The 18,286-nt window shown below is 44.6% G+C and overlaps 1 protein-coding gene across 1 annotated transcript in view; it reads right to left on the bottom strand.

Moving 5' to 3' along the window:
- Positions 1-17,187, bottom strand: part of T265_14124 (hypothetical protein) — a gene marked incomplete at both ends in the record, with an annotated part of 21,294 nt that extends 4,107 nt beyond the window's left edge. Inside the window, 6 exons of the mRNA XM_009172142.1 lie at positions 9,454-9,704; positions 11,667-12,137; positions 16,332-16,403; positions 16,442-16,585; positions 16,620-16,712; positions 16,756-17,187. Of these exons, the coding sequence (XP_009170406.1) occupies positions 9,454-9,704; positions 11,667-12,137; positions 16,332-16,403; positions 16,442-16,585; positions 16,620-16,712; positions 16,756-17,187 (1,463 nt within the window). The remainder of the gene's footprint in view (positions 1-9,453; positions 9,705-11,666; positions 12,138-16,331; positions 16,404-16,441; positions 16,586-16,619; positions 16,713-16,755) is intronic.
- Between the last annotated feature and the right edge of the window lie 1,099 nt (positions 17,188-18,286).

Consider the following 18,286-nt stretch of genomic DNA (forward strand, 5'->3'; position numbering starts at 1 on the left):
GCGTGCAATGCGCAGCTACCCACCCCCCCCAATCATCGGTGAACGAAACTGTGGCAGCTAAACCCAATGTACGACCAGTACGCGGTTCTTACAGCTGACAATGATGATGATGATAACTGGCTATTTAGTCACCCGATATATTTAGCAGAAGCTCTTACAGCTGACAATGATGATGATGATAACTGGCTATTTAGTCACCCGATATATTTACGCAGAAGCTCCGTATAATTGTCCTGACAATACAGCCGTGTCCCGGCTTCTCTGTCTTATCGCAGCCTGGCAGGCTCAATTCAGGCGTAACCAATAAACAACCACCCACGAATCGGCAGATATCATCTTGTTATCGGCAACTGGTCGCGAGTTAATCGATTTGCATCAAGGCTAATCAGCAGGGCTTCATGGAATATCACGAAACATGTGTCACAAGTCTGTTAGACGAAATATGCCGCTATCCAGGTGCAATCATCGTCGCGTCCGGCCACCTGAGCTACTTCATTCTCCAGTTCGCATTTTGTACCTGTGGATAACGCTGTTCCGTTATGCGCAATTCATATTTGACTGAGTATGGGGTCAAATCAGTAGACCTGCAGGTGGCAGTAGCAAATTAAAATCTGGATTCTGCGCCTTTGTTAAAGGCTGGAATCGCATCAGATCGGTGTCTGGTTTGTAGGGGCGGAATAGGCCCCTACCTTGTTTGCAATGCCAACGCCAGGTTGTCCAGGACTTTCGGATAATCAAAACCAGTGAGAAAATTGAGATGCCATGTGACGAACTGAAAGTAAACCTGTAGTTGTCGTTTCCAAGACGCAACAAACATCATTCAACGTCTTTCGGGTTATTATGAGTGAGGCCTGGGCTGTATGTTGATGACTTGAACGAGGAGCCAAGTTCAGGGGGTTATTAAACAGTAGGGATTCTCAGAAATCGTTTTGATGGAACGAAATAATCACCGAGCAGGATATTTGAATAGACAAAATGTCTATTGACGCAAAGACGAAGTCTTCAAAGCAATGTTGTATAGGACCTTGTTAGATTTCAGCTTTTGCGCAAGATCACTACAACCAGAAATTTTACCGATCGGTGTCAACCTGAGCATGATAGAAGTAGTAATGCAACGAGATTCGTAGTTCGTCTCAGTAAAATGTGCGGATCAGTGGCTTCGCGGTTGACTACGCGGCTGATCAACTTGAGATGAGCTTGAGTGAAGAACGGAATCCATAGGACAAAGTGATGGAAAGCACAAAAGAACGGTCCACTAAGAGCTGGTGACAAGTCAAACGCGCTTTAGGTATCTGGAAGTCATATAGATTGTTCCGTGAACCCGTGATCGAGCACACAGATCGGTTTCGAAGCCATTCTATCCATTCAAATGTAGCATTAAACCCAGTGAATACACAAAACGCACCTCGCGCGTGACGCGTCTCGTTTGGATAGTGGCTGCTGATAGCCTAGGGTATGTCTTATCACATAAGCGATCACGCTACACCCTACCATAAGTCCAACATCATGGATTTGTCCCCACGTCTTCCCTAAGCTCTGCATCCCTTGGTTGGTGATTCTGAGGGTCAGTGAGTCCACCTCGCCACGACACCGCTGTTGAGCGTTCGGAATAGGTGAAAGGAACCGGCTGACTGGCGTAGAACCCTGGAAATATCACCGGACTGACTCAGCCCACAAGGAAACCGCATCCCTCTTCGTGAGCTGCAGGCACGCAGCTTCGCCCAAGATCCATGTTATAGGTGGAGAGGGATAACCTGTGTAACCTTCGAAGAGGACAAGCCTCGAGCTTAGTCATATGCGTGCAGGTTCTGCTTGCGATGTTCACAATTAAAGCACAACCAAATTTAAAACCGTGGTTCTTAGAAATTCAATGTCTTTCCCCTTGTAAATGTTGGAGAGTTCAGTTCAAAAGAGATGAAATTTTCTCCAAGAGACGTCAATATCTGCAGCGGCCGTAACTGGTGATCATTTTGGCACCAATAATAATTCAGACGCTGTGTTGAATAGCCCATTCAATAAGGAAAGTTTTCTCATACAATCGTAGAGTGATGAACCAAAGGAGACAAATTCATTCAGAGGTCTTTTAAAATTTTTATTGCACAGGTTTACAAAAGTCGTGGAGATTGAAAACCGACTAGGAGAGCAGAGACAGTCTAAACTAGCTAAAACACGATAATGATATGGTGACCAGAAGCTAGCTGGCTAGCGCAATCAACCTTAGATTCGCTGTTCCTCGTGAATGACAATCACAACTTGTCCGAATTAAAAGCAAAATACCTACAACAACAAACTGGCTTTGGATTTCCACCGAGAGAGACAAGGAGCGAAAAAAACTAGAGAAAACACGGCATTTTTGGGAACAAGACCCGGAAATGGCGCCAGTTAGATTGGAAAGATGTTTACAAAATTGCGAAAAAGGTGCACGAAAGGGCGGATTCGAAACAAACCAAGAGAATGAACTTTGATGCAACTAAGATATAGAGTGGCGGTGGAGGGAAGGCGCTGACAGTATCAACTGGAATATCACCATCGGATTGACAACTCACAGATCATTTCACGAAACAAGGGAAGATCACGTTGGTTCTCTAGCAGGGGTGCACAACAGCATTCTGATTATTTTTTTGTTTCGTTCTTCCAATTGTGCTCTCACACGCCGATCTGCAAATTGAAATAGGAACAGTAATTGGTCGATCAAAGGGCGTGTTCGACAAGGCCGAACAACAGCGTGACTAGTCACGTGCTTGTCGCGAGAAATGATGGAATGGCGGACGAATAGCTCATGTGGTATTTACTTTTAACTCCTGTATTTGGCAACGCAATCTTCTATTCCGAAGTCGTTTGAACAGTACCGAATATTTTCAGCGAATTCCCGAAGACACCAATATGCCTTGTCATCTGGCTTACGGACACTAAGTACGCCATGCTGGGCAAAGATTTAATACAGTCTTGGTCGCGTCAGCCACCACGCTTCGCAAGACTGGGAGAAGATATGAAAATGACCAAATTATCGACCACAAGCACGGATGTTTATTCTACTCCGCTCAGTGTCAATAAAGAATCCATAAGCCAAGTCGATTGCTTCAAGTATTTGGGCCCTACCAAGCTGCCAAACGGCAAGGTACGACAAGAAATAGGAGTTTGCACCTAACACCAAGAACACTAAAAGTTCCGAAAAACCTTATAAAAAATGTTCGGAAAGTCTTCGAAAGATCTCCGTGAATACACTGCAACCGCCCGATCCATACTAACAGCCCTGTGAGACCCGGCCTCTACGAACAGACGGGCCTCGCACACTAGAGTTGCTAGACAGCTGGTGCTCACGACGAACACCGAAAGTACATCAAGACGACAGAACATCTAATGACGGTCGGGTGAGAAGCTTCTCCAAACTGATCCAGCCGAGCCGAACACTGAATACGTCCTCCACCAACCGAGTGTCGAACTGTCTGACCTCACTCTTTTCGCCATTACCCCGCTCAAAGTGGGACTACTGTAATGGAGGATAGCTGAAAACGATGGCTACAACTTAGTTAGAACCACTGGGACTCCACGTTGTCTACGGCTCCAGATAACGGGACAAACTGGATGACGATGTGCTTGAGTCTTGCTTCTGACAGTGGGCAGCAGTTATGTGGAATATTCTTAAAGCCAAATTTTACTTCTCCAGAAATTTTACGTGAAACCATTACCAAATCTGTAGAAATATTCTGTGATCCTTGAGTGAGGCTGTACCTTCAAACAGATGTGGTTTAACTCAGTTTGAGGTTCTCTAATATTCACAATATTTTTTAGCTTCGTGTAGCATGCCGGTGTCATTCTTCTGCCTGTTTCCAAAAGTCCTCTTAGTAATAGTCTGAATGATGTCAATTGCTGGTATAAGCCAGCAAAATCTCGAACGATTATTCTCAAAGGCAACCCCAAAGTCGTTGCCTATCCACATTTTTCGTGACAAACTCTGCGACCCAGATTTTGCATCTTAAGGGGGCGAGATGGCCCAAGTGGTTAGAGCGCGAATCTACTAACCGGAAGGTCCGTGGTTCGAATCCGACCTCCGCCACTCGACTTCCCCTGTCTAGGCTTGGGCAACCTGGCAGTATCCCAGCCCTCGTGCTTCCTTCGGCTGGCATGGCAGCTAGGCACCGAAAGGGTGCTACAGCTGAACGCTTTCTTTTCTTTTCTTTGCATCTTAAAATGTTACTTGCTCTTATCCTATCACCACTAACATTTGGATAGCTTTTTTTAGAAAAATCAGCCTACGATCATGAAATGGCTAATGGCCTCAACACAGAACGGAGTAAATGGCATAGAGAAGGAAGTGTAATTGGATGCTGTCTGTCGCCGGGGCTTATCAATCACAAGCAATACGATATGAGAGTTCCTTCTGGCGAAATGTTTCGCTTTGAATTTCGGACTAGTGTTCGACCAAATTAGTCGGGTCTCGAACAGTTTAGAAGCCGCGTTGGCTTGTGTTCCATAACTTACATCTTTAGACATCGTTATGTGGCCTGTTAATGTACTTTCAGTGGGCGATGGAGTGACGTAAGTTTTTGGGGAACAAAAGTAGGAATTTACGGAGGGAGTGGGCATGGCATCACCAGAGATTGGAATGTTTAAGAAAATCTAGGAGAGCGCTTGTTGTGGATTCTGTTCGGAAAGATGTCTCTCGCGGGGCCGTTATGTTGAGTGGGCCAAGTTTCAAAACACGAGAGGACCAGACAGTTTCCAAAGGTCAACACTCGTGCAAGTGGGAATAAGGTTGTCAATAGTAGGGTAGATAGAGAGGAAGTTGCCACACATGACTGACTCCAGATTGTGAAGCGATTCGCCTACGGAATAGGCATGTGCTCTGAGACAGCTGAAAAATGCGACAATCAATAAATTCCACTTTCTGTATGCGTCGGGTAGCATACAGAGACATCTCAGTCAAAGTGTGACATTCTTCACCCAGAACAAAGTCAGACTAGCTAGGAAACCTAATAGGACAGTGTTCCTTTTGATCCTCTAACCAATGACGGCGAAGTCAATAGAATATCAAGGTGGTTGGAAGTGTAATAATATCGCGTCAAAAACCAGGAACAAACAATCGACATACACAGCACCTTTTGGTATCAATAAAAATCAGACGTGAATCATTAAAAACAGAAGGTCATCTACCCGGAACTATGAGCTCGGTGGCAAATGCTAGTTTCGGTAGATATTTTTCAGGATATGGTCTGACGAAATTTCACGTAACTGACGACAGTGACCTTGAGACAAAGACGAGAGTGCATAGTGGACAGTGAATGTTGAAAGCCCTCAGTAATGCTCACTCGTTCGCTCCTCGCTTCGACACGAATCTCATTAGTTCCGTATGGTGCGGTTGACCACACTTCACTTCACTACGACAGACTACAGCTTAAACAAAGTTCGCATTTGTAGGGCTACACGCATCTGCACCCAAAAACACAATGCTGTCGAGAGAACAACCTTGTCCGGTTCCAACTGACACTCTACTGTCTCATACACAAAGGTTTCGGCTAATCTATAGTGGATAGGTGACCCATAATTGGCGACAAATATTGATGATTAGATACTGTTTAACCACTGACCACTAACGTTCGTGTGAGTCAACAAATGACAAGCCTCAAGCGATAGACGGTTGGCGTCCCGAGTCCCAAAACGAAAAGTTATGCACTTATTCTATCCAAGTGAATCACTGGCGGTGTACCATGTGAAATCACAGAATACGGACGACCCATGGGTAGATAACTCGATATGGATTGTCCTACACTTAACACAATATGCTCTGCGCTCCACTGCTTACAGACTGTGTCAAACCTCCAATGTACGTCCCAACACCACTATGGTTATGTTCCAGCTATGTGCATGACATAAGTACTCTTTATCAACCTCATTATCATGAAAGTAGTGGTACTGATGATGATAGAAACCAGCGTTGCCATGCGGAAAAGCTCACCTTATTTATTCTGTTATCAGAGTCCCTAACCAAACAAAATACCTGATGTAATCAAGGTACAGCATTATCAAGTAGCAACAATTGGAACCATAGCAAGTATATCTGTTCATGGGAATATATTCCAATATTTTTCACAAGGTGTTTGATAAAACTCCTCAGATCACCCGATAGAAGCCTGAAAGTGACCGATAGAAAGACACAGATGAACCAATGTGAAGTCGAGATGTCCCGGAGGTGCTCAGTCTTTGGCACGAAATTGGCAATGTTGCATCTCTACCTTCAAGACATCTTAACTTCACATCTAACAATCTCAAGGAATGTGTCCAGAATATCTCGAAATCTCGAAGTTCAGAACACGAACGTGAATTTCCATCCAATTCACTATTAGTCAGGACGACAATAAACTTCCCCATGACGGTGACGGAGATATAAAAATTATGCGGTTATGATCCTAGTCACTGACATTTGCATGTGTAGCATGCAACTCGGGGCCAGTCACGGCATGATTCAAATGTTTACTACACCCCAAGAATGTTAAATGCGGGCGCTAATCTTGGGGGTGGGGGTGGATGCTTCAAACTGTGAGACAATATACGAGTTTTTCCAATAAGTCTGTGCACGGGTTGGTGCAAAGTACTTCTGTCGACCCTGAAAGCAAACATGAACCAGGTGAAACCGAACCTCAACCGGATAGTTGAGAAACGCTCTGCTATGTGCACAAGAAGGGTCAGGCACAAAGAGCAGCAGTACTCACGTTGCATGTTTTTCTGCCAGTATGAAGTGCAGAACTCACAGAAACCACTGCAGTCAAGTATAGGTGTCCTTCATAGAGCTGTGCTGAATACTCAGAAAATTACTTCACAAGACCTCAAAACGGTGGTTCATCTGCGACGCAACAGCTCAGTAAAAGTGAACATCATTTCTTGACTCAACCAGTAATGAATGGAAGGCGACACAAAAACTGTACATGGACCGAAATTCATCGACCCTGAATTTAAATTTTCAACAAAAACGCGTACATTGCAGAGGTTCCCGAACCAGAAACAAGCTACGCAACACAGCAAACAACTATGGAAGGCATTTGTGTTCAACGGGACTTTTCTTTTGGAATACTTCCTCTGACTCCGACCATGCTTTGTTAAGGACTATTCATTCTCTAAAAATGAAGCGAAAGTGTTCACTACAGATTAGATGTCTAAAGGAGCCTTTGATCGGGAAGCGAAATAGGCTCAGAGACAGTTGTCCATGATGACGACGATGCAACCAGGAAAGAAACACTGGACCTATCTCCCGGATACCATAAACACGGAGGTTCGACTTGTTTTCCACTTTCTGTTCAAACTGGAGAGATATTCCTACACGGTGCGTTAACCAAGCAATCACAGAACAGCCATTGTTGAGCTTGAACCAGGTTGCGTGCATGCATGTATTGTAGCACACAGGTAACTCAATTGAACGCTATGGCACTACAATTATTCGTCACAATACCGATTGTGAGACGTCATATTCCCCACTGTTGTGAAACTTCCCTTTAAGCCGGCCACAAAGGTGTCAACGAAAAAAAACATAGACATGATAAGCTTGTTTAGCCCAACGCGATGCTTCGATGCTTCACGTACACTTCACGCATTCTGAGTGCCCGAAAAATCTAGTGGTACCATCACTTTGGAGTAATCTGGAGTCTTCTGTCATTCGTTCCTGCAAGGATTACTGTAATGCCGGCGCCGCACTACGAACGACTGAATTAAGGGAACTGATGGTGCTTTGTCAGCGTGGTTGTAAGCAGACTCCTATGACATGTACTTGTGCAATAAGGTTGACCTTCAACTCAGAGAGCAACTGATCAATAGTACCAGGACCAACATCTTTCAGTTATTCTTTGGAACTTGTTTTACCAGCAAGGCCGTTTCGTGTCAAAGAATTGTCTGTAGTAAAGACGACTGTTTAGACGAGTGAAGACGAATATAATCGGCACTTTCTCAGTCTCTTGAAGTTATCGGCAGTAATAATTACAGTCTGAATACAGGGGTGTTAACAGCCCGGTTGCATGTATTCCGGAAGAGATGGACTAGGGGTACGGTGCGGACACATTTGGGTTCGCAGTCATGACGTGACCAGGAAAGAATTAAAAGGGATTGTTTATAGCATAATTCAGGCGTGCGGCAGGTACCATGCCGAAACGAGCGGTGTGGTTGTCGATCAACCTGACCACTGAGGTGGAGACTTTGTAATTAGTTAGACAGAAATATACTGTTTCGTATAGTTGCTATTGATTTGGATGTTGTCCACATAAACAGATTTTCGGTACAGATGACTTAACCAGTTAAGGCTCATTGGCAGCGAACAGAGGAGATACCTGGCCAGTATAAAAAAACCGCGCCACTAGCCCAAATCGGTGTTTCAATAGTGGTGTTGTTGTCAATGACGACAATCACTAATAACGACCTCCATGCTGTAGATGTTAACGTAACCAAAAACCTATCGGTGCTGAGACTCTAGTCACGCTGAATTTTCATCAAACCTTTGGAAACCGGTTTGGAGTCACGAACATCGTGTGTTTAAGGATGAAGTTGGAATTCACCATATTTGGGTACATAAAAACAATTGAAAAGACGCGTTAGCTTATGAGGCGTTGTATGCTGACTGCGTGGGGAAATTTTCGAATCCTGAATTGTGGCTCAGAATAGGGACTTTGGGCTATACAGTTGATAGAAGGGTTATATTCTTAAAGGTGTACACAGTCAACGCAACCAATCTGTTATGCTCAGCCTATACAGGTTAAGGATGAAGTGATTAACGTAGCGGTATGAACTGCACTACAACCTTAGTTCTCGTAGACACTTGCTTACACGTTGTTCTCTGTTGGTCTAACGAAAAGCACCGAAAACACGGTATTTTTCCTCGGTTTGAAAGTTCCCAACGTGCGAAGATCCTGGATAGCGGAAAAATTTACGCTGATTTGACCCCATTTTTGCACAGCACCGCGGTTGGCAGTAGCAGTATATAGATCACTCTAATACGTCGGCTAAATGCCCTTAAAACTGTTGAAACCAACTCATTGGAAAAAGGTCCCAAACGTGTTCCGTGGTGATCATATGATATAGAAGACATCGTAAATGGAATGCGGACCGTACGCAAAAAGAGCCGCCTGGTTGTTATGCTAAGATTTGATCATATGAGGAGTACCCTATGGGACACTAAAATATGGAAAAACGAAAAGAAGCTACCCGGCGGATGCCATCCGGTCTACCGAATAACAGAACTACTACGCTTAACTATCCACTCATTTGTTGAGCGTGACTTTTATCAGGAAATTATATCTTCTTAAGGCTACCTCTATTAAGAGAACATTCTTTTTGGTATTAGTGAGATGTTGATTGTGTTCCAGCCAGTGATTATGAGGAAACCATTTAACGCATCAATAATGATACCGTTAAAGTAGCGCTTTGATACAACGTAGTGGGGATATCAGTGGAACACAATGTTGATGTACTCACCGAAAACTCAAACCGGTTAGCTCGGCTTGCAGCTGAACCACCTCTTCCTCGCATTCGAAAACCGTTGACAAGGCCGGTGGGGAAGAGGTCGAAATGCTCCGCTGGGTGCGCCTGGATAGGGTCCAGACAAGCGGTGGTGAACTGCCCAATAGGCTGCACGGAGGGCAATCTTTGAAGCTGGATGGGTCTTTCTGGACAATCAGCACTTCTTGGACTGCTGCTTTACAGGCTTCGACACTGCTCCAGTGAACCTAAAGTCATAGTGTATGTGGCATGACAGCAGCGTGTTGAGGACATCAAGAAGGGGACAATTAACAGTAATTAACAATATAGCTGAAGCGGAAGTCACCGAAGTTCCTGATCGCGAATGTTGATTGCCCATAGTCTTCGGAGTTTGAAGCAGACATGTAGCATATTGGGACCAAGCGACTTACGCAAATGACTGTCTGCAACCGCACCACTGCAGCTAATACAAGTCGTATTTTTCGCCAAGGTTACCAGAAATTTACTTGTTTGTTCCGAAATTCGAATTTTACATGAAACAGAGTTAAGTGGAACCACTGCTGGAAACATTTCGAAGGCCAGTTGGACTTAATCAGAATGCTAGCTCACCGTTTCCTCTTACCTACTCAAGCCAACAGGCTGAAACAACCGTCCTGTGGCGCTCGTTGTTTCAAATATTTAACGGCCTGTTTAGAAAACACATTTGCAATTTTTAATCTTCACATGGTAACCGGATCAAGTCTAGTAAAATCTCTACAGTGGGGCCAGTCACCTGAAAGGTAGACGCTACGAAAGACGCGTCCTGGTGTATCTACACGGATTAAAAAATGCAAACAAATCTTTGAGAAAGGACAGTTGAACCAGCCAAAGAGAGACTACTTTTGCTTTGGTGTTTAGTACCAGAAATCTGGAACACAATACAAGTAGCTACGACCTTAATCCGATGGGACAGATCAAAAGTGGCCAGTATAGATGGGTGGCGGTTGGATTTTGCTATCATCACTGACGGCAACAGAAGCTGAGAACACTGATGCTTCACTGTCGTAAAACCATGTCAATTTATTTGAATAAATCTGCTTAACGGAAAGAGGAGGATAGGGCATGGAAGGGGATCTAGGGTTGAATTGCAGACCTGGCTAACATAGGGATTGATTGCACAATTGCAAATAATCACGACACACCGGCCGAGTGACCTTGCTGAATTCAGCAGTGCGGGTAAGAGAAAGCAGGCTACAGTTGAAGTCTCTTCTTTCTCTTCTCCCCCTGCGCATACCGTTTCTAGAGCCATCTCCGTATGCTCATTCTTGAGGACTGACATCCGTTTGCCGCCCATTGCTGCCATCTCCAATATCTTCGGTGGACTTGGCCACCACGCACATCAAAATAGTCCTTCAAACCACGATGCTCAGCCAATCCGACAACTTTTGACGTTCGAACTCCGAAACAAGCAACGGAATAACAGCAGAAAGAGGGATCGACATGAATTATTTCGTATTATAATCAAGTACTTCCTACCGTAATGTGCTATCCAGTGTAGCAGTTTAACAGTGTAATTCCGGGTTAATAGAAGTGGTCTAAGGAATCCAAATTCTAACAGCACCATGAACCTTCCTAATTTTTAACCAGTCATTCATTTTTGCGCGCACCTAATACACATAGACAAAAATCCAAGTGGATGTAACTTCGGATTCCTGGGCTTCAGTGTGAGAGGTAGTTCGAATTGACATACTGAGGTCATTTATGCCAAAAGACAGTACTGACCATCAAAAGTTAGGCGAAGCTAAGCCGGGAAGTACCATAAAACGTCTGTCCCACTTACCTCACGGATCCCAATTTTATACTGCGCGCAACAGTTTAGAAGGATCCAATATCACAGACTTCAAGTACAAATGCACAAACGAACAGACGACACAAGACTATGGTGACACTGAGAATCAGTCCTCACTGCTCGTTGCAGTCTCCTTATGTTAAAACGAATGAACAGTAACCCAGTCCCAGGAGCTTGCAATCGTGACCAATATAAGGTACTTGGAGGTCGGACGGTTCCAAGTCTTCGATTAACAAAGCAACCCCTGTCGTGCCTGATGAACCTCTCCCAGGAGTGGCTTACGCAATCAACATGCGAAGTGTATTTGGTGACCCAGAAACAAATCGGTGTTACCGGGTTACATCCTGACGTACAGAAAGAATGTTAAAGATACACTACTTACCCCGCACAACTGCGCCAGATTCAAAAGATCTGGTACCGTGAATCGCATAATTTCATCCACTTCGACAGTGCTGATGCAACCATCGGAATCACTGCTCGGAAGACAGTAAATACTCAGGAGAGCCAAGGCAAGGCAAGCAGGTCGGAACGAAGCGGCCTCCGTAGAGGTCAATGCCAGTTCAAGCTTCCGACGGAGGAAGGAGGAAAGACCGGTGGTGTCTGGAAGGTATGATAGAGAATCCGACGTACGTTGGTTTCCCAGGGGATCATGTGTGGAGGAGGCTTCGCCCACGCTGAATTGCGCGAAGCACTCCATAAAATTGAGCGCAGTGGCTGAGCAGGCACCAACTGAAGCCACTGTGGCGGGGCTCAGCTTGGTGAGGATAATTTCTACCATTCTGGTCAAATCATTTGCTGTGCCACCGCATCTGGACAGCATGACCAGGCTGTCTGGAGTAGGGAGTAGAACCTCCTGAAAGAAAGCGACAGAAAGTGCCACGCATAGAGGCTCATAGTTCAGACATAAACTAATGCTCATAGGGAAGACGGAAAATAATTAATGAAATAATCGTTCGGCTGTGAAAACTTCTCACTACTTAGCTGTTAAAGCACCCGAAGGAAGCACAAGGGCCGAGATACTGTTAGGGGGCGTAAGCCCAGATAGGAGCAGTCGAGATAACCAGCTCGGGTTCGAACCAAGAACCTTCCGTTCAGTAAATTCGCGCTTTAGCCACCGAGCCATCTTGAGCTGCTGGTTTAAGTGACTGGGCAGCTCAGACTATAGAGGTCTATATGTACCAAAGAGTACGAGGAGGAGATACAGTGAGGGACCAAACGATCATATATGATCATATACAATCATATATGATCCAACAAGCCCAACAAGAAAATCGGATTTGATAGTTGCACTGGTGTTAGAATATATGTGGCGCAGTGAATGAGGTTACTGCTCTGATGTGCTTGTCATGCGCTCATGTGGTAATGTCTTAGTATACTTTTCACTTAATACAACCATTTCGGCGATTCAATGTAGCAAGTGCAATCAAGCTAACCAGTTTAGGGTGATTCCAGACGTGACCGGTCATGCAGACTGAGATAAACCACTTCGATAGTACTTTAACTTCTGATACAGCTCTGTATAAACTGAATGTGATGTACGATTGTTGAGAGTACACGACAACACAAACTAGTGGTATCGGTTGCTGTACTGACCGACCAAATTAAACTTCTGAGCTTGTCCGGAATAACTCAAAACAGTCCTCAGGCCAGACCTTCCTGCCTTCGATGTACTAAAACTACCGCGATCAAGACGTAAACGACAATCACCTAGGGCAATAATACATTTTTGCAAGTACAGTAAAAAAATAAAAGAGGATAAGAAGCCCTGTTCAGACAAGTGACGTGGTGGCCAAGTTAGACAAATCACCAAATCCGACATTTCTAACTAAAGGACCGAAGTTGTGTAACAAACACGACGAACGAACGGCAGAATATCAAGAGATACTAGACTATGGATTTCCGTTGATCCTCAACGAACCCACGGAAAAAAGCACTACTCAGCAAACGATAATAAAACTGCGAAATTCCCAGAACATTCACGCGAAATAATTAAGCGGACGAGAGCATGAGGTGGAAGGACACCTACGATTGGTCAACTGATGAACGGCATGCCGGCAAGTCGATTTCCAGTGAGACGGAATTGAGCATAAGCGAATGAACGGAACCAATATGCTCACAACAAAAAGGTAATAGTTCGACGACAGTTATATCTCAATCGACGGGCACAGTGAGTAAGCTCTGGGGCATGGCAACCCAGCAGGGAATTGACAGCATGTGCACGACCGGCATCGTTCATGTGACACGTACAGTAAGGTTTCTTGCCACGTGCGCTCAAGCCCGGAGATTCTACAGCGCCCAATTCCACTGTATCAGCTTCATTTCGCGCTGCCATGTAATCGACTCCTCGCCGAAAAGAGTTGGGACAAAAACTTCCCTTTGGAAGAAATCGGCTTAGCATGTGTACTACATGTTACACTAGGAAAGCGAAGTGTCATTCGTCTTAAACCCACTGAAATATCTTGTAACACGGTACCTGCGGGTTATTTGAATTCCATTGGAACATTTCAGTAGTCAACATGAAACATGCGTTTCGCACAAGTTTACGTGGTTGGGTATCAAAAATGCAAAATTCGTTTGAACGTTCATATCGGAATGATTTATGGGGTTGTAAACAGAGCCGAATACATATAGGCTGATGTCTCGTACCGAGGTATTCATCGACAACGGAACAGGTGGTACTACCGAAGCATCCACAAACTCACCAATTCTACACAACCCCTAATTCCCTTGCAAGTTACAACACTTCTAACCCCGGTCGAGGCGATGACATCCCCTGGCTTTGTTGGCAGGGTGGTCACAGCCTTCAGGCCCTGAACCTATGAGTTCAGAATGCAAAAAAACTCATAACTATGTGCCACACCAGGTGATATGTTGGCCAGTGGTGTGAGAAAGGCAGCTGATTGCTAACCAACGGATTAANTGCTCTGCATTGGGGTGAATCGGTAATTTAACCGTGACAACCTTGGTGTGATAAGTCATTCACTGGCTGCACAACACGGCCTAGTCAAAATAATTCAACGTAAAGCCTCCACCTATGGATGCCAATGTTGGCAGAAATGAAGCACTGTTTTGAAGAAAACAAACGGAAAACAAACAGAGATAACATTGCACGGTGCATGAGTAGAAGCTGGGAATATGTTCAAAATGGAGCCTTATTAGTACATCCCTCCATATAGTGACCAAGCTGTCTGAATAAGTTGCCCGCAAATATTTTCCCATCGTCTCCAAATTACCAACAATGAAACGCAAACGTTCAAGCTAACGCGGGCATTAGGAGCTACGTCTATATACGTTAGGCAGTAAGCTATGTAGTTGTACGTTTTTCATGGACCCACGCAAACAGCGTATTTTCAGCAGCAATAGGTGATAAGTAGGACCACTTGAATTATCTCAATTAGTCCAAAAAGTTTACAATCTTTCACTTCGAATTCTGTTTAACGAAGGAGATTTTTGAGGTATTTCCACAGACCTGGACAACGAACTAGACAAGTCTTATTAGTTTTGAGGCTTTGGGATGATGCTCTCATATTCTTGTGAAGATCGCTGGGGCAAGCCAGTCTTATTACCGACCATGAAGTGTACTATTCTTTTTAGAGACTCGTCTTCAAACGGGAAACGAAATGCGACGAGTATTCAAAATCCCTCCGGGCGAACGAAGCGTCACCACAGCTGACTTGACTGGTTCCCTTTGGTAGTTCTTCGCGGGCGAAATCTATGGTGTAGTTCAAGGACAAATTGAACCAGGGTTCATAATGCTTTTCTATTCCTTGCTCCAGTGACGAAGTCACTGTCTCACTGAAACCTTGTATCCAACTCCGGTAAATGAAGCACGACTCTCCACAACTCAGTTGCCCTTTTAGCCTACACTTCACACCTGTTGTGGTTGAAACTCCTGTCAGAAAAATTCAACATATAGAGAATGATTTAACGACTTTTCATCCGGAATTCTTTCACGGGTTCGTAGATCGGCCTTCGTTTCAGAGCAGTAGAAGGATAGGACAATCAACCTAACTTAGAGGAAGGGCTGGTGGTCCAATTATCTGGAGGCCCATTATTTATCGCCTTTTTTGTCTCCATCCCTTCCAAACCGACAGAGAAGAAACTAAAAGGTTGCCATAGAATCTTTCGGGCAAAACAGCACGTCCTGTACATTTTTCTAGGACTAGTTGATCGGACTTCTTTTCAGTCTGCCGTTGCGCTGCATGGACCGGTTATAATAAATTTAACCGTTCAGCCGACACACTTTCGGTGCCTTGCTGTCATGCCATCCAAAGGAGAGGGCTGGGATACTGCCAGGTGGTTCAAGCGTAGACAGAGGGAGTCGAGATAAAGTGCTCAGGTTCGAACGAAGGGCCTTTCGGTCGGTAAATCGCGCTCTAACCAATCAGGCAACTCGCCCGCGCATGAAGCGGTACACTCACTGTTTTATATGCAACCTTCCGTTCTTTTGGCCTATTATTCACGGGTATCAGGTTGTGTAGGTTAAAACGTTCTATCCAAGAACACAGCATAGTGAAGTGAAGGACGCAGAATCCAAGTGGCTATTAGATGCTCACAATGAAGGTAAAAGGCATATGAACCTTTTAGCTGTTTAAACCTATGATCCTATGACCTCATTCAGGAAAAAGCCTAAACACACTCATCCAAAAGGATCTCAGCAACCAGGTTGTGCTAATAGTCTGCAGCCGCACCGTTATCCTCATTGATCTTCTCCACCAATTAGGAGGAATAATACCAAGAGCATCTGTGGGTATCTACGTACGGTCACATGAGTAAGTGGTAAAGGCTTGCAGTCCATTGTCCGAACACAATGAACACTTATTGGAAGGAGTCACCAAATACATCAAACAGCTGCACAATGCTTTTCGGCATAGACTGGCCTTACTGACAGGATGAAATTTCAATTAAAATTATCATTCAAGCGACTGAATCTACAACTCTGTTAGCCTAAAGAAACGACTAAAAGAATCCAAGTTTCCTGTTGAAGCGGTGACGAAAAAAACCGACAAATGAGCTTCAATTGTTAGGATCCATGTGGATTACTTACCGTCATACGTTCAAACTTTGAGGCAATATAGTAACAAGCGGCAGCCACACACATTGCGTATTTCGGTTTAACCTGTAGGAAAATCAAACTCCTGAGAATGCATGAATTACCTTGACTTTCGAAATGAATAAATCCAGGAGACAGGTCGTCCTACAAAAGCTTAGGGACGACAGGTTGTAGAAGGCACTATGAAGCCACCAAAGCCTAGAGAGGGTCTCTTTCCGAAGCGTCGAATCTAGCTTATCATCCAACTCCTTCAAATAACGGATGGTAAGTACACATCCTTACCGAGTTGACCATTAGCAAATGAGTTGAGTCCACATGGATTATTTCTTCCTGTCTCAGAAGATCACACAGGCGATCACGGAAAGCGGAATGAAACTAAACAAGGGTTATGAAATACAACCCATTTAACTTGACATACTGATAAGGCCTTTGGAGTATATGTGCCCCGAAAGAGAGGAGAACCCAGCTTTTCTCTTTCCAAAGGAAGATCCAAGTTCCAGAGACCAAAATTATCTGCGCCATCCGCAGGTAATCCGGATGACCGGGGGAATGCTGACGGTAGTCTTTCAGGCAGATTAGAGACTTCTGATTTGTTCGACTTTTTCTTGCAACGTCGATTTCTTTTGCAGTTCACAGACGAAATGAATGCTTTCGGAATTTCGGCTCCTGTAGTTCCAAGCACACGCATAACACTACGTGTTCCTGTCACCATCATTCCCGGAGTTCCGACCGGTCCTGCGAGCGAGTGCTGAAAAGGCAGCTCCAACACGGCTGATGCGCTTTGTGCAACGGAGGCCAAACGGCACTCGACCGCGATTGGACGTCTGCTGACAGCCTTGAATGACCGATCAGCTGTTGTTGTCCTTTGTTCCGATAACTGAAGTTCATAAGTTAAAACAAATACCCCTGTCTTTATGCGGACTGACTCTAATCGTGTGATTCGAGTTTTTGGCTGTAACGTGATGAAAACCGGGGCTCAGTAATCGAACAATGGAAGTGAATTTTCAGAAGCCTTGATGTGTCTCTGATGAACTAAAGCAATTGGGTTCAGTGTAACAATCCAAATTTTGAGGCCTAATTAGGTATCCCGGGCTATCAGCGATGATGATGGGATTGCTTCAGTGGACAGTGAAGTTTGTTGAGCTGCATGGTTTTAGTACATACGCTATAAAAATGCAACATTTTGGTGCAAAAGATTTTAATCCACTCATAGAGGTTGTGCAGCTAAGAGTGTTGTGCGGCTAACAAATCTCATAAAAACCAAATTGTACCTGCTAAGACGCGTTTATCACATGACTTAATGCATATCGCTCTCTGTCCCTATTGAAGGTGCGTTACCAGAGTTGCGCTTGTGGTTTCGGTTCCAGGACATGCCTTTTGTCGCCTCGCTCCTGTCCTCTTGCATGATTCATCCAACTTGTGCGAACAAGTGTTTTGTGTGCCGTGTGGCTATATTTTTACCAATTTACTTATCCGCTCAATCCATATCCGGCATGTGCCGTCACCACGTCCTTATGAACATCTAGTACAGGTGACGTCCCACTGACGTCCCACTCTACACGGCCTGAGGGCATCTATGTGGCCGATCCCTGGAAGCACACCGCGAATTTCTTTAAACCTTTGTTTGAACGGAGGAAGCTTCAGTATACCGTTTTAGCATATGGTCATATATATTGAAAGCTCCAAAATCTCTCAAAACTGCAGCCGATTTACTAGTATTTGTTTTCGTGTCACCAAAGGTCAACTGTGGGCACGGAATACATATTTTCAAGGCCGCTAATGGCTTGGTATAACATCCCCGCGAAGGTGATGGGAAATTTTATTGAAATCTGGTGTATTCACGTGTCTCCTCTTGTATTAGATTTGGAAAAACCTCAGGACTGCATGAGAATCAATTATGACTTTTTGCCCGTGCAAGCTCTCAATGAGGCAGCATTCCACGAACTGTA

This window comes from Opisthorchis viverrini (assembly GCF_000715545.1).
Source record: "Opisthorchis viverrini unplaced genomic scaffold opera_v5_145, whole genome shotgun sequence".
Classification (NCBI taxonomy): domain Eukaryota; kingdom Metazoa; phylum Platyhelminthes; class Trematoda; order Opisthorchiida; family Opisthorchiidae; genus Opisthorchis; species Opisthorchis viverrini.